This window comes from Acyrthosiphon pisum, chromosome A1 (genome assembly GCF_005508785.2).
Source record: "Acyrthosiphon pisum isolate AL4f chromosome A1, pea_aphid_22Mar2018_4r6ur, whole genome shotgun sequence".
NCBI lineage: Eukaryota > Metazoa > Arthropoda > Insecta > Hemiptera > Aphididae > Acyrthosiphon > Acyrthosiphon pisum.
In genome coordinates this window covers 120,175,943-120,192,955 of record NC_042494.1, presented here as the reverse complement: position 1 = coordinate 120,192,955, position 17,013 = coordinate 120,175,943, and the positions used below count along the sequence as shown (strand labels likewise).

Here is a 17,013-nt window from a genome sequence, read left to right as displayed (position 1 = left end):
ATTATTATTTTTATTCCACAGTCGCCGCCTCGCCAGCCGTCTAACTCTTGTCCGTTCTGCACAAAATTGTCGTTTGCAAACCCATTGTTTCGCCGTCGTCGAGTCGGGCGTGTACCCATACTATATAATACAGCTATAGGTCGCGGGCGACCGGTTCCCGCGATAACGCTAAAACTAAAATGAAAAAACGCTCCGGGTTGCTCACTTCCCGGATGAGCGTAGGTATTTCGTACATATTTTCACCACACACTTTGGTACACATTATAGCACTATAATAGGTACTATACACCGTGTGTACATCGCACACACTCGGTAAATAGGTACTCACGAATAGGTCGTGTTGTAAACGATCAGTATTTATTATTATCTTCTGTTGTTCCATTTCCGATCAGCATTCAGTAAAAACCGACGAAAACTGCTATAGTATGTAGCTGATATCATATATCATTATTATTATGCGTTTTGACCGTTTTGTGTAATATACTGTATAATGTACGTAATTATTTAGCTGTACGGTGGTTATTTGTAGAAATAAAATATATTTTTAAAATTCACTTCGATGACGATACCTATAGGTTATAATAATATATAATATTATAATAATGTGTATAGCCTATAAAAGTCTTCAGCTGAAGTCGACATCGTTATTTTCTGATGACGCAGATAGATAATATATACGTCTTCGCCACGCCGTTCAATGTTTTACTTGTCGTAGAACTGCTGCGCAGCACATAATACTATTATAATATTATATATATACCTACCTCCCGATATTATAGGTGTACCTACTAGCACCGTTAACGATTATGTCGACATAGGAGTGATTTGAGAGAAAGGACTTTTTCGTTGTCCAGCCGAATCCCGTGCTAAAACGAAACGTTTGTTTAGGAAGTCTACCATTTTTTTTTTTTTGTAAATTTCTATCGCGAATACGTCGTACTTTCTGTATACAGCCACGCAGGAATGTTTCTATTTCAAACTGTTCCCGATTTTGGTTGCGTGTATGTAAAATATTAAAATATTTTAAGTATGTATATTGAATATATCTAGGTAATAATGATCAGAAAAACATTTCATAAGTAATAAAATAAAACTTTAAAAGTTACAGTAGAATAGTCTTGGAAATCCACCCATACACACATGGCAGACCATAAAAATTAATATATTAAATATATAAGCTAACCTTGTGACTTCGGTCGAGGTTTGTCGTATTATCAAATAGAAATGATTTTTATTATTTGATTTTATAATATTACAGGTAATTTATAATGAATACTTTTGTTATTTTTTAAAAAAACTTACCCAACCTAACCTGACATTTTATCTCGACCAAAAATCTTATCTAATATATATGTTATATTTTTCTGGAAAGTATTTCCGTTGACATTTTTCAGTAATAATATCTATAGGTACCTACCATATTGGTCGATTTACGATCGATTGACGGGCGCCACATTGCAGATGGCTGACATTTAGTCAATTAGTCATCGGCGTTACACACAAACGAGCCTCCAAATATATATATCTATAGTTCCATTTATGGTCCGAATATAATAGTATATATAGGTATATATATATTTATAAACGGCTTGTGCGAGGTCAATCCTTTCTGCCGTCAGACGGTTACATTGCGCGCACACACTATATAACATATACACGTATATTATGTTATATGATGTACAATATAATATTATATACATAATGCATTATTGTCGTTCCCACTTGTATGAGCAACGATGTTGACGAGGACTACGACGACCAACTGCTTTCTAACTCTGTTTTATTATTATTATTATTACCGCCGTTCGCCGATAAAAGAATATATTATTATTATTAATATACCTACCGTGTTGGATTTGGTCGGACTCTGCTGTAGTGCCGGGAGATACGACGGCCGTCAGCGTGATACGTAGTTATATATACAATATATTATTTACCAACCTATATACATTGTATATATAATATATAATATATATACCATCGTCAACGCACTTTCACGTACATTATAAAATAGATGCTTATTCAAAATTTTGATTTGTTTCCGTCCACAAGCCTTTATATAGCTGGCTACGTATACCTACACCCCCGCCTACACCTTATAAATGATCGACTTTCTGCGTACATAATATTATATTATTATTATGACTGTATACTTCCCGTTGCGCAACACTGCACGACGTTTTAAAATCATCTCTATACAGCCGCATATATTATTATAATTACATGTGGGTTTTATGACAATGGTAATAATGGTATACCTAGTGTAGTTATTGTACATAGACGGTCTGAGATCTTGGTACCTCGCTTCTCAGACGTTATTTATGAAATAGTTAACACTACAGTCGTTTTGCGATTCACGAACCATAATAAATATTTATATTACACGTAATAGGCGTTATTTTCTTTTACTATATCGCATACCTAAAGTTAAATAGATACTACGAGTATAATATTATGTAAAATATTTTTGTCGTACCTCATTAGTTATTTCCCTATTTATCCTGTTTAAAAACAATTAGAATAACGACGAAGTCACGGAATGTCGTTACAAATAATAATTGCACTAATTTTTGCACCAAGTGTTCAAATAAAACATTACCCACAACAATACGTACAGAATTTAAAAATCACTTAATTGAAAGATTTTTTTTTTTCATTATTTTTCATACCACCTTTGAACTAATCAATTATGTCATGTGACATGTTTAATTTAAGATAATATTGTATATATTATATATCAAAGTATTATTGGAAGACATATCCACATATATTTATAGCAAACAAATCTTTAAAGGGTTCGGTGCCAGTTTTTAAAATTTTCCTCTTTTCTATAAAATTTCTATAAAATTTGAAAATTTAATTTTATATTTTAGTTGCCACCTTAATTATAATACTTTTCCACTAATTTACTGCCAGATACTTATTTAAGGGAGGTTTATTTCATATTTGGTGTATTATATCGAAAACAATGACTTCACGGGAATAGTTCTCAGGCTTTGTAGAATTGTCGTATTTTGATAACTATTTTTTTTACCTGAAAGAAGAAGACTTCCTACAGGCCGCATCGAACTCTGATTTTTTATTTTATTTTAAATAATGGTATAATATAATTTGTAAAAAAAGCTTAAAATTGTATTATTTTTGAAGACAAATTTATAAAGTTTGAGATTAAAATATTTAAAAACGGAGTTCGATGCAGCCTGTTGAATATTAGTTTTTATTAGTTAAATAAAAATTATTAAATTTGGATGATTTTACAGAACAGGATCATTATTCCCGTTGAGCATATTTTTGAGTACAAAATTACATTGGCACAGGGTGCCTTTTAAGAAATAACTGGTGACTCAAAATATGAGACTGTTTAATATGGTTAAATTCAATAAACAAGATAATAAGAGAACGTTTTGGTTGGTACCATTTGAGATTGCAATTCTTAATGCTATTGAACAAACTTTACATATAGGGTACTACCTATGTCCTATATGTATTTTTAAATCTATTAAATTGCGCAGGAGAAATAAAACTCACCCATCCTGAGGCTAAATGAATAAATCAAGAGTTATTATAAAAAAGAGGGAGAGACAAATTGGCGTACAAAAAGCAGTAAAAAATGATTTAATTTTTTCTCGGGTACATTAGTTTGATGAATTATACTTGTTTCTTTGTCACGTGTAAACATTTTTAGAAAACCAATTTGTTAAAATAAATTGCTCATTAAAAATGTATTTTTCCGTTTAGCAGAAGTTAGCATGCAAACGGTGTATTAGTGTTCGGTTTGCAGTAGGAAATACGACAATTTATTGCCAACGTTAAATACAATATTTTTCTCGAAAAAGAAGTTGCTTCTATTCAAACGGAAATTTATTTAAAATTACAATCTCCATTAGAGATCATATACGTTTCATTACACCTATTATATTGTCAGGTGTCCATAACTACCAGCAATAACGTTTACCGTCGTGTTCAATCGGGCGTGTGTCCAAGTAAAAACGTCCTATGAAAAAATATGATATCGGTAATAAATACTAATATTACTCTTAGCGACTCTCATTTTCGACACTCTATTTCTTCAATAATACCGATGTCCGTTGTCATTATAAAATGTGCACGCGTCTGGTGATCACGTGAACTCGTGTAGACCTATATAGTCGTTTACCGTGTATAATATGTGTATAAAAATGTTCAAGCGTGTCTGGTTAAACGAGTTGAGCACGAACATATATATATAGCCGTATAGGTACTACATACATAGGTATATTATACCATACGAGCACGAGTCTGTAAAAATCAGTCAATCGGTTCGTGTGTGAGGGTGTAGTCGACTATATTAGTCGACCTATTATAGTTATTAGGACTTGTACTATTCATGAAAATGTCGAGTAACAGGTACCGATTTTACGGTGAACCCAAAAGTGTAAAATAAATAAAACTTACACGTAGGTACCTAAATAATTATATTAATATATTAAATTATATTATTACCTATACAAAGATATGTTGCGACAAGTAAAATATATTAATTTTTTTCATAAAAATTATTTTCTAACGCTAATGGTGTAATCATTAATACCTACCTAATATACTATTGTGCTTTGGTACGTAATATACTAATATGTTATTGGTACATATCGTACTATGTTTTTTCGTACATAATAATTTGGCTATTCTAATTAGTCGGTGAGGCTTTTTTCTCATTGTATACATCATTCATGTGTAATGCAATATCCGAAGTTTACTAATAATAAATGCCCACAGTGTGCCCTTGATGAACCTACCTATAGGCGACTGCGTATTGGTCACGGACAATTAAGTTTCAAACTATAAAATGTATTATTTATGCTACTTTACTCGTATATAAATAACAATGCTCGTACAGCTCTATCAAAAAATCAGCCTCGAATTCTTAGACATTTTATTTCATTCTTAATCGTATAATATTTAATGCAAAGCAGGTATAGCACCAGTATAATATCATTGATAAAAAGTTACTAAAAAAAGTCATGGAATTATTATTGTGTTCTGCTCTATATAGATAGGTACCAACATTAAATGTATATTTATCGTAGAAATATTTGAGTCTATTCGTTCAATATATACTTTATTTATGAACGACAATAAAAGAGGAAGAATTAATTTAGTTGATATCACTTAGTAAGTGTCACAGTTACCGCACTACATGACAAATTAAACACTCATCACAAAAGGAATTAAATGTGTGTCAGTGCGAACAAGAATGCTTATACTATGTGCTTACCGACTAGTTATTTAATTCTTGACATATTTATCACAGAGATCTGAGTTTATGATTACATATCAGTTCTGTGAAGTTTTTATTGTGTGTAACAAATTTAGTATTCTTTGGTTGTTTTCTATTGACCATTTTTATGTGGGTACGTGTATATGTATTTTTTTTACATTTTTAACCGCAAGTCTTTAATCATTATATTTTGTATATACAAAAACAAAAGTAACACTCCATATGAAATATATTATGAACAAACTTGTTTTGTCTTTTGATAGGTATAAAATCAATAACTTAAAACACACTTTAGTAATGTTAGTAGTTAGTACTGAGGTATGTTATGTAACTAATAGCCTTTAGTCGCTGATCAATAGAAATATAAAATAAAACACATTTCAATACGGACAGATATAATATCATAATTTTATGATAAGTAAGTCATAACTTATAAAACAATAAAAATATTTTTATCAAAATAAGTTTGAAACAACCGATGAATCTACTATTATAGTACCTATACAAACTATAGTTAATTAGTGCTAAATAGGTTTAAAAATGAATTATTTATACAAGATAAAACGTATTATTGAACAAGAATTTTTCTTCTGTAGTAAGCTAGGTATTTCTATGATTTTTTTTTGTTTTCAACATTTATCACTAATTTTAGTTTGTCATTGTTTGATTACTAATAGTTTATATTTAATGCGTATCTACTACGTCACCAAAATCCTATATTATACCTTACTATAAAAGCTTACTATCCGTAGGCACTGTAATATTTTTCGTATTATTTATTCATGCACTCTTAAGACTACATTTATTTTGTACCTACGCGATATCTCCTCCATCAAATCTTAAGTCTCAACTGAAAAATGTCATTAATTTTACAAATTTCAATATTCTTATTACTTACTTCCGGTAGCGATAACCTACCTACCTACCTACAATGCGTTGTCACGTTGTCCCTTTCACTATACATTATTATTACTGTAAATGGTCATTATTCATTTATCAGAGTGAAACACATTCGTTCGTTGCTTATTTTCTTACTATTATTATTCAAGCCGTTATAGAGTTACACACAAATTAAATTATCGAAATACTTATTGTCGTGGTATAGAACGAGCGTGATCTAAGCAGGTACCTATATTATGTACCTACCTATCTATTTACTACACGTATTCTCACTTTGAATGATTTTAAATAGCCACGATTTTGAGTCACGTTCTAATGAGTTTAACAGCACAATATTAAATATGCATTCCGGTCTCCGGATAAGAATAAAAAAACATTGCCGAATATGAATAAAATATGCCAAATTACAAATTTTTTATAAATTTACTGCCAATAACCACTCTCGTAGATTAGAAAATAATTTTTTACGTTTTAAGCAATAGTTTTGCTGGCATAATGTTATACACTGTTAAGTTTATGTGCACTATGCAGTAGTATAATAGAGTCAACTATCAAAAGTAACTATAAAAACACAATTTTATTTTTATGTTATTATAATATTATATTCTCTCTTGTCCTTAGTATTTTTTTTTTTGTATTATAGGTAAACAATGTACATAATATTATATAGTATAATAGGTCCAGTCTGTATACCTACTCTAATTTCAAAGCAGCACTTTTGTTTTGTTTGGTTTTTTGTTTTATTTTGAACCTTATTATTATGGTTTATCATACAAATTTCGTTGATATTAACATTATCGTAACACGGTGTTGTAACACTGCTGACACAATCATCTAGCAAGGCCTAGAACGTGTCAGTTTGATTATGATTGAGAATAAAAATATTAAAATGACTTTTTAGCCTTAGCAACGTGTGGCCATTGTTGTACCAAGGTTAACCTATGTAGGTAATAACGACGTTACATTCTGCAGTGCCTCACCCACGGTTATTATTTTTATTTTTTAGAAACCATTGAGTTTCATTTATCAGCACCTAAAATTGCTACACACGTCAAATTTAAATACATCGGCATTTTTTATTTTTTGTATAATTTTACACAATAAATCATTTGTAATCCCAACAAGAGTCTTCGCTGTTATGTTCATGTAAGCGAATAAACTGCACATCAAAGCATTACATGTATTAATATTGTACCTATATAAAAACGAATTATTATTCATTTTATTTTATCTCAAAATAATATTACCTACGTTATCGGTAGGTATATAAAACCATACTAAAGAGTAACAGTATACACGAAGTTTTAAATCTATAATCTATAGTCTGCAGACTTCAACACTATGCCTGCCCGTGAATTTTGCCTTTCATATTATACAACGAATAAAAATTTTTAACGTAGTTCATATTATAAATAATATAGCATACCTAATATAGGTACAAAAACACGTTGAAATTCGTATGGAATTAAATACAAGCCATCGGATATGCATATTTATTTCTCACGATACATTTTGTTATATTTACCTATTTAATGCACAGGTTAACTAAAAACGTGTGTCAATGATGTCTACTAATACGTTCGTTGTCAGGAATTAAATAATTTATTAAATACTTTTCCAACACAATAATAAATTACACTTTAGTTTTGCTGTTTTAACTGAAATCTAATGACCATTAAATAAGAGACCTACTAATATTAATTGTACCTATGTAAAATAATGTAAATTTATCATTATTAAACTTATAGTTGTATCCCGGTATCCGATTACTGTAAAAGTAGATTTTCAGTTTTCGTATATATCAACCTGCAATTTTAACTGGTTGTTATTGTTTTTATGTCCCATTATTATGATTTGTGTAATGTGATCTTGCACTGTTTCTTGTCTGAGACTTCTAAGCAGAACGTGTAAGGAAACAATACAAGTAAATTTTATTGAAACACTATCTCGTTTGCCAATATTATAATTTTCTATCAACATTTTAGAGAATTCATATTAGTTTAATATAAATATTATATCACTAGGCAATACTTCTACCAAGGTAAACATTTTAATACTAACACTAGGTGACACATGAGTGTTTTACTAAATATGGTACGTTTTTTACATGATTTAAAGGAATAATATCTAATATAGTAATATTTCTACCTATATACATATTATTATATACCTACATGTAGTTTACCGATAACCAATAATATACTCGTAATATTGTTACAATTAATAATAAAATAATTGTCTTAGTCAGTAGATATTTATCTGCAATGTACAAAGTTGTATAGAACATAATTAATTTACTTTATTATTTATCATATTTTGTTTTGTTGGCAAGTGAAAATGTAGTAAATATTTTCAAATATAATATATATTAGGTATATATAAAACTATTTATGTTTGTTTATATGATTAACTACAGAATGGTATATATTGCTACTTGCTAGTACCAGTGCAAAAGCTACCTAGTACCTATCTATATATGAAATGCGAATTTCATAAGTTCTAAGCCATACAGATACAGGATTTTATTTTATTATAGCAGATCAACAAAATAAGTAGTTTTGTATAAAATAGTATACTTTTGAAACAAAAGTCATACTTTCAGCATACATTTTGGGTAGGGCTAACTTAATTTATGCACTTTAAGTACGTATAATATAGTATTTTGTTAAATTTCTTTTATTACAAATACAAATTACACTGTTGTTATTTATATTTAAAAACAAGGTGGGCAAGTGGGTATCGCTCTGTTGTACAGTAGGTGTCAAGTGGATCACTGTAATGTATGTGTTCAATTTGAATTCAATGATAAATCATTGCTTCCAAAAAACGATTCTGAGCGAAGACGGTCATTTGGCCTATATTATTAAGTATATTATTTTAAAACATTATTGGTATTGATGCAATTTATTTTATTATTTATTAGAATTGATTATGGTCATAAGTATATCAAAAAAAGCTAAAATCCTTATTCTTTGTTTAAATATCTAATTTGAACTTAAAATATATTTTTTATAGTTTTTGGTTACAGTTTAAACCATCAACTAACTATCAGATATTTATTAATCCTTTGCTATAAAAATTGAATGTTTTATACATTTATAATTACAAAATAATTTGCAAATGTTTACGATTTTGACCAAAATTGTCAACATTTGAACTTTAAATGCTTAAAAAAATTATGCTTTTGTATCTTTAATATTTTTTGAACAACTATTATGAACCACTTATGAGGAAATTTGCATTAAATTAACAAACTTTTTGATCTAGGGAAAATTTGTTATCGATAAAAGCAAAAAAAAAAAAATTGGAAATTTTATAAAAAGTTTAAAAAGGGTTAAAATATTTTTAATATGTTATCAATTATCATGTACAGAACATACTAATATAAATATTTGGTGAACATATTATTTACGGTTATTTGTTTTACACAAAAAAAAAAACAAAATCTGTTTTGAGTAATATTTCCCAATTTTCCAATTTTTTTTTGTTTTTAATTTTGACCTTAGAAAAGTATCAATTAAATCCAATTTTCTATTAGAAACCAACTTCATAGTTATAAAGTTGAAGTTTTTTCTACTAATTTTCGTGTAAACATGAAAAAAACACATCATTGTAAAGCTAATACCTACATTCAACGCTCCGCATAAAAATTAAAATGTCTTTGAAAATTATAAAAAATGTCTTTTTTAATTTTGTAGATTGAATATTATATTATATTATCATGCAAGTTTGAAAATATCAGAAGAATCGTTGAGTTTTGTAATATTATATTTTTTCATGTTGTGAAAATGTTGCTTGGAAATCAAATTTTAAAAGACAAATTACGTTATTTGATAACAATACATGCTATTTTTTAATTAAGTACACATTTTTCTTATCCAAAAAATATATTATGTTGCTATAAGTTACAAATACAATGAGAAGAATAAAATATATGTATCTTAAACAAAAATAGAATCGACTATATCAATATCATTGTACGAATAAAATATATGAATTGCTTTACCACCATTAATAATGTTCTGAAAGATTGATTATTTTTTGTTAAATTACGTTCCACACATGCTCGATGGCAAAAAAACTTTTAAACTAACATCAGTGTTTGGCTATACACCAGTACGTACAATTGGTGCAAACGGTTCAGTGCCCTATTGATTAGGCTAAATGCAAATCCTTAAACTCGTGTTGTCACAGTTTACATTACCTTGACAAGAATTTCTACGTAGTTCGCATTGGTGCAAGCAATTTAAATATTTATAATCGCTGCTTTGAGTTAGCTGATAATATTTTCCATAGAAAAAAATATACACTTTTAAATTAATTTGTTGCTAATATAAAACAAACTTTAATTTCATATTTAAAGACGTCATCGATGTCCACACACACCTGGAACAGATAGGTCTCCACTAGATTTGGAGCCTATACCGTCTCCAAAATTATCAAGAACTAAGGAAGAATACCAACCAATACCATTTGACCGCGTCGAAAGGCCTAGTTTGCAGAGACTCAATACTGAACTAACTATAAACGAAGGAAAAATTGAAAATACTACGGCCTACAGATCGGAGTTTGAGGAAAAACATGCAGAACGTCAAGTCCGGTAATAATATCTTTGAAATAAAAATAATAATGCAACTTAATTCTTATTTTTTTATGTTTATAAATAGATATAAAATGGAAGATCAACTTCACCTCGAAGGTGATTATTCTCCACAGAGAAAACAAGAGTATACGGGACTTCCTGGCGATCGCTTTTCATCACGTAAGCCACAAGATAACTTAAAACCTGAAGGTGACTTTGAAAGACCGACTCGTGAAAAAGTCACACCAGCAGAACGACCGAAACCGATGAAACCTATCGATAATTTGAAGCCAGAGGGTGATTTCGAAAGACCACAACCATCGAAGTACGGGCCTGGTGAGAGAGCACCAATTGTCAAGCATCCGGATAATTTAAAACCTGAAGGTGACTTTGAAAGACCTACGCGTGAAAAATTGACACCTGCAGAACGACCAAAACCAATTAAGCCTAGCGATAATTTGAAGCCAGAGGGTGACTTCGAAAGACCACAACCGTCGAAGTACGGGCCCGGTGAGAGAGCACCAATTGTCAAACATCCGGATAATTTAAGACCTGAAGGTGAATTTGAAAGACCAATTCGTGAAAAAGTGACACCAGTGGAACGACCGAAACCAATAAAGCCTAGCGATAATTTGAAGCCAGAGGGTGACTTTGAAAGACCACAACCATTAAAGTACGGGCCTGGTGAGAGAGCACCAATTGTCAAACATCCGGACAATTTAAAGCCAGAAGGTGACTTCGAGCGGCCTACACCCACCAAAGTGCAACCGGCAGATCGACAAAAACCAATTAGACCAAAAGACAATTTACGACCAGAAGGTGAATTTGATAGGCCTGTACCATCTCAATATGGACCTGGTGATCGAGCACCAATAGTTAAGCATCCGGATAACCTTAAGCCTGAAGGAGAATTTGATAGGCCCAAACCTAATAAATATGAACATGGAGATCGAGCACCCATAGTAAAACATCCAGATAATTTAAAATCAGAAGGAGATTTTGATAGACCAGAACAGCCCCAAGTACCAAAGAGAGGAGAGAGAGCACCTATTAAGAAACCTATTGACAATTTACGACCAGAAGGCGAATTCTACGGAGAAAGAACAGTAACAAAAATTGTAAAAGGAGAAAGAGCTGAAATCCGAAGACACGAAGACCAACTTGTAATTGGTGGAGAATTTAGAGGTGAATTATTTTATTATCTATAATTTATATCAAAAACAGTAAATTATCATGAACCTTAATCGTAATACCAAAGAAAAATTAAGAAACAAAATATAAAAATTGATTTACATATTTCATTAACTTTACGTTCAGTATAATTTATTATATTATGTTATGTTTAAATAACTAATAACCAACTATTTTAAATATTATTTTATACTTATGTATTTAAAATTATAGTTTTCAAAATAATAATAAAATACATTTATAGCAAATAAATATAAATTATAAATAGGTTGAAAGATATAGGATGGGGAACTACTTTGAAATACTAAATACCAATTTGTAAAATTGACATTTTGAAAAATTATTAGTAGTTATCTATTAAAGATTCGTCTAACATACTAAATACTAATCTATAGACTAATTTATAATTAAATGATAAAAAAATTATATTTTATCTATGTATGTACCTAATATAATAATACTTTCTTTAATTTGTAATAAATTCCAACACCTGTTAAGACATTATATAATAAACTTAGGCATAAAATAACCAATTTTACAAAAAAAATATATATGTAAATTAGTCTCAAAGTTGGAAAATGATTATACCTAATTGGTTATTTCAAACATACATTCTCAAGCTCCTTTTTTTAACAACTCAAAAGCCCTGCATTTTGAACAAAAATATTACACACATAATTATTTGAAATTGTATGATCCAGAGCATATAATATGTATATTATGATTATTTAATTTTCCAATTTATAATGTTTACCGAGTTTTGGATCAATAAAAATATAAACAACATATTTCTAATTTAAAAAATTATAAAATTACTAGGTTTAGTGAAACTCAATATTTTTACAATAGCACTAATTAAGATCATAAAAAGAATATTGATTTAAAAAATCTCTATACAAATATATATTTATATATAAGTATTCTGTAGCAAAAAAAAAAAATTTTAAAAATCACTAAAAAAATGTAATATTTATAAAACATAAATATTTCATTTTTAGCTTTAAGTATGATTAGAGTGCTTAGACGTAAAGACCTATATTGGTAATATTTCCAATAATTTATAACAACTAGTTATATTATATTTGTATATATCAATAATGATAAATATTTCAGATTAATAATATAAAACATAGCAAATAAAAATATAAACTAAATAAACATATATTATTAAAACATTCAAAGCAATAATTTATTTATAATTTAATCTATAGATACCACCACACAAAGAACGGAGTTTACAGGAGAGACTATAGACCGTCCAAGGATGATACGTAGAAATACATGGACCAAACTGGAAGGAGATATTTTGGTAAAATTAAATAATATATAAAAACAATATTAAAAAAAAATAATTTTCAAATATAATTATATCTTTACAGGTAGTACCAAAAAATAAAGAAGATTACCCTGAGCGTCCAGTCGTCAGAAGCGAAAAAGGAAAAAAAAAAAAAAGATACATTAAATATAACAACAGGAGAATTTTATTCAAACACGTCGTCTCAAGAAGCATATCAACGACACGATACGAAAAAAACAGAAATTATAAAAAAACGAACAGACAATTTAATATGTGAAGGAGATATGTCTTTTGAAACCTCACGAATGGCTGATTATTCCGCAAAAACCGTTGAATTAGAAAAACCAGTAAGGCGACGTACATGGACCAAGCAAGATGGGGAAATATACTTCCAAACTACAACTTCAGAAGTTTTTAAACAACATAACGAAACTAATATTCGACAAACTATAAAAAAACACACGGATAATATAACTATTGAAGGCAAATTTGATGATAGAACACATTCCAAGGAACAATTTAAAAACATTCAGGCGGAGAGACCAATACAAAAAAAACCAATAGATAATTTAAAACCAGAAGGTGAATTTGATAGACCACAAAAAGAAAAGTATAAGCCATCAGAGAGACCTAAACAAATAAAACCAACAGACAACTTAAAACCGGAAGGGAACTTTGAGCGTCCGAAACAAAAAGATTACAAAACAGGAGAGAGGCCAAAACAAATAAAACCACAAGATAACCTTAAATCAGAAGGAGAATTTGAAAGGCCAATTGAAGAAAAGTATGAACCCAGTGAAAGACCATCTCCTTTTAAACCATCAGATAACTTGAAACCAGAAGGAGACTTTGATCGACCAAAAAATGAAAAGTATAAACCAGGTGAACGTCCTACTCCATTTAAACCAAGTGATAATTTAAAACCTGAGGGTGAATTTGAAAAACGTACGCCTCAGAAAGTTGGCCCTGGTGACCGTGCTCCAATCGTTAAACCAAAAGACAATTTATATCCAGAAGGTGAATTCCAACGACCTAAACCTGATGAATTCCAACCATCCGAAAGACCTAAGCAAGTCAAACCACAAGATAATCTTTTCCCTGAAGGTAGTTTTGAACGCCCTGAATTACCTGAATATTCTCCATCTGAAAGACCTAAACAATTTAAGCCTACAGACAATCTTAAACCAGAAGGTGATTTTGAACGTCCAGTTTATGAAAAGTTCCGACCAAGTGAACGTCCTGCTGCTTTTAAACCAAGTGATAATTTAAAACCAGAGGGTGAATTCGAAAAACGTACTCCACAGAAAGTTGGTCCTGGAGATCGTGCTCCAATTGTTAAACCAAAAGACAATTTATATCCAGAGGGTGAATTCCAACGACCTAAACCAGATGATTATCGACCATCTGAAAAACCAAAGCAAGTTAAACCACAAGATAACTTGTTTCCTGAAGGAAGTTTTGATCGACCAGAATTACCTGAATATTCACCGTCTGAGAGACCTAAACAATTTAAACCTACAGACAATCTTAAGCCCGAAGGTGATTTTGAACGTCCAGTTTACGAAAAGTTCCGACCAAGTGAACGTCCTGCTGCTTTTAAACCAAGTGATAATTTAAAACCAGAGGGTGAATTCGAAAAACGTACTCCACAGAAAGTTGGTCCTGGAGATCGTGCTCCAATTGTTAAACCAAAAGACAATTTATATCCAGAGGGTGAATTCCAACGACCTAAACCAGATGATTATCAACCATCTGAAAGACCAAAGCAAGTTAAACCACAAGATAACTTGTTTCCTGAAGGAAGTTTTGATCGACCAGAATTACCTGAATATTCACCATCTGAGAGACCTAAACAATTTAAACCTACAGACAATCTTAAACCAGAAGGTGATTTTGAACGTCCAGTTTACGAAAAGTTTCAACCAAGTGAACGTCCTGCTGCTTTTAAACCAAGTGATAATTTAAAACCAGAAGGTGAATTCGAAAAACGAACTCCACAGAAGGTTGGGCCAGGTGATCGTGCACCAATTGTTAAACCTAAAGACAATTTGTTCCCAGAAGGTAATTTCGAAAGACCCGAGTATCCAGAGTATTCACCTTCTGAAAGACCAAAACAATTTAAGCCTACTGATAATCTTAAACCAGAGGGAGATTTCGACCGTCCAGTACATGAAAAGTTTAGACCTAGTGAAAGACCTGCAGCGTATAAACCATCTGATAATCTAAAACCAGAAGGCGAATTTGAAAGAAGGAAGCCTGACGAATTCCAACCAGCTGACCGAGTAAAACAAGTCAAACCCCAAGACAATCTGTATCCTGAAGGTAATTTTGAACGACCCGAATATCCTGAATATTCTCCATCGGAGAGACCAAAACAATTTAAGCCTACAGACAATCTTAAACCAGAAGGTGATTTTGAACGTCCAGTTTATGAAAAGTTTCAACCAAGTGAACGTCCTGCTGCTTTTAAACCAAGTGATAATTTAAAACCAGAGGGTGAATTCGAAAAACGTACACCACAGAAAGTTGGTCCTGGAGATCGTGCTCCAATTGTTAAACCAAAAGACAATTTATATCCAGAGGGTGAATTCCAACGACCTAAACCAGATGATTATCGACCATCTGAAAGACCAAAGCAAGTCAAACCACAAGACAATCTGTTTCCAGAAGGCAGTTTTGAACGCCCAGAATATCCAGAATATTCTCCATCTGAGAGACCAAAACAATTTAAGCCTACAGACAATCTTAAACCAGAAGGTGATTTTGAAAGACCTGTTTATGAAAAATTCCAAGCAAGTGAACGCCCTATACCATTCAAGCCAACAGACAACCTAAAACCCGAAGGTGAATTTGAAAAGCGTTTACCTCAAAAGGTTGGTCAAGGTGATCGAGCTCCAATAGTGAAACCGAAAGACAATTTGTATCCAGAAGGTGAGTTCCAAAGACCAAAACCAGATGATTACCAGCCTTCTGAAAGACCAAAACAAGTGAAACCACAAGATAACTTATTTCCTGAAGGAAGTTTTGATCGACCTGATTATCCAGAGTATACAGCATCTGAGAGACCAAAACAATTTAAGCCAATAGATAATCTCAAACCTGAAGGTGATTTTGAACGTCCAGTCCACGAGAAGTTCACACCAAGTGAGCGGCCCGCTGCTTTTAAACCGAGTGATAATTTGAAACCTGAAGGAGAATTTGAAAAACGTACACCACAGAAAGTGGGCACAGGGGATCGTGCCCCAATTGTTAAACCAAAAGACAATTTATATCCAGAAGGTGAATTCCAAAGACCGAAGCCAGATTATTACCAGCCTTCTGAAAGACCAAAGCAAGTCAAGCCGCAAGACAATCTGTTTCCAGAAGGTGAATTTCGAAAGACCCGAGTATCCAGAGTATTCACCTTCTGAAAGACCAAAACAATTTAAGCCTACTGATAATCTTAAACCAGAGGGAGATTTCGACCGTCCAGTACATGAAAAGTTTAGACCTAGTGAAAGACCTGCAGCGTATAAACCATCTGATAATCTAAAACCAGAAGGCGAATTTGAAAGAAGGAAGCCTGACGAATTCCAACCAGCTGACCGAGTAAAACAAGTCAAACCCCAAGACAATCTGTATCCTGAAGGTAATTTTGAACGACCCGAATATCCTGAATATTCTCCATCGGAGAGACCAAAACAATTTAAGCCTACAGACAATCTTAAACCAGAAGGTGATTTTGAACGTCCAGTTTATGAAAAGTTTCAACCAAGTGAACGTCCTGCTGCTTTAAACCAAGTGATA

At 31.2% G+C, this 17,013-nt stretch overlaps 1 protein-coding gene across 1 annotated transcript in view; it reads left to right on the top strand.

The window, feature by feature from the left end:
* LOC100160459 (titin) overlaps positions 1-17,013 on the top strand; it is a 36,840-nt gene that overhangs the window by 10,637 nt on the left and 9,190 nt on the right. The window contains 4 exon segments of the mRNA XM_008189856.3: positions 10,521-10,757; positions 10,825-11,845; positions 13,761-16,598; positions 16,600-17,007. Coding sequence (XP_008188078.1) covers positions 10,521-10,757; positions 10,825-11,845; positions 13,761-16,598; positions 16,600-17,007 — 4,504 coding nt within the window.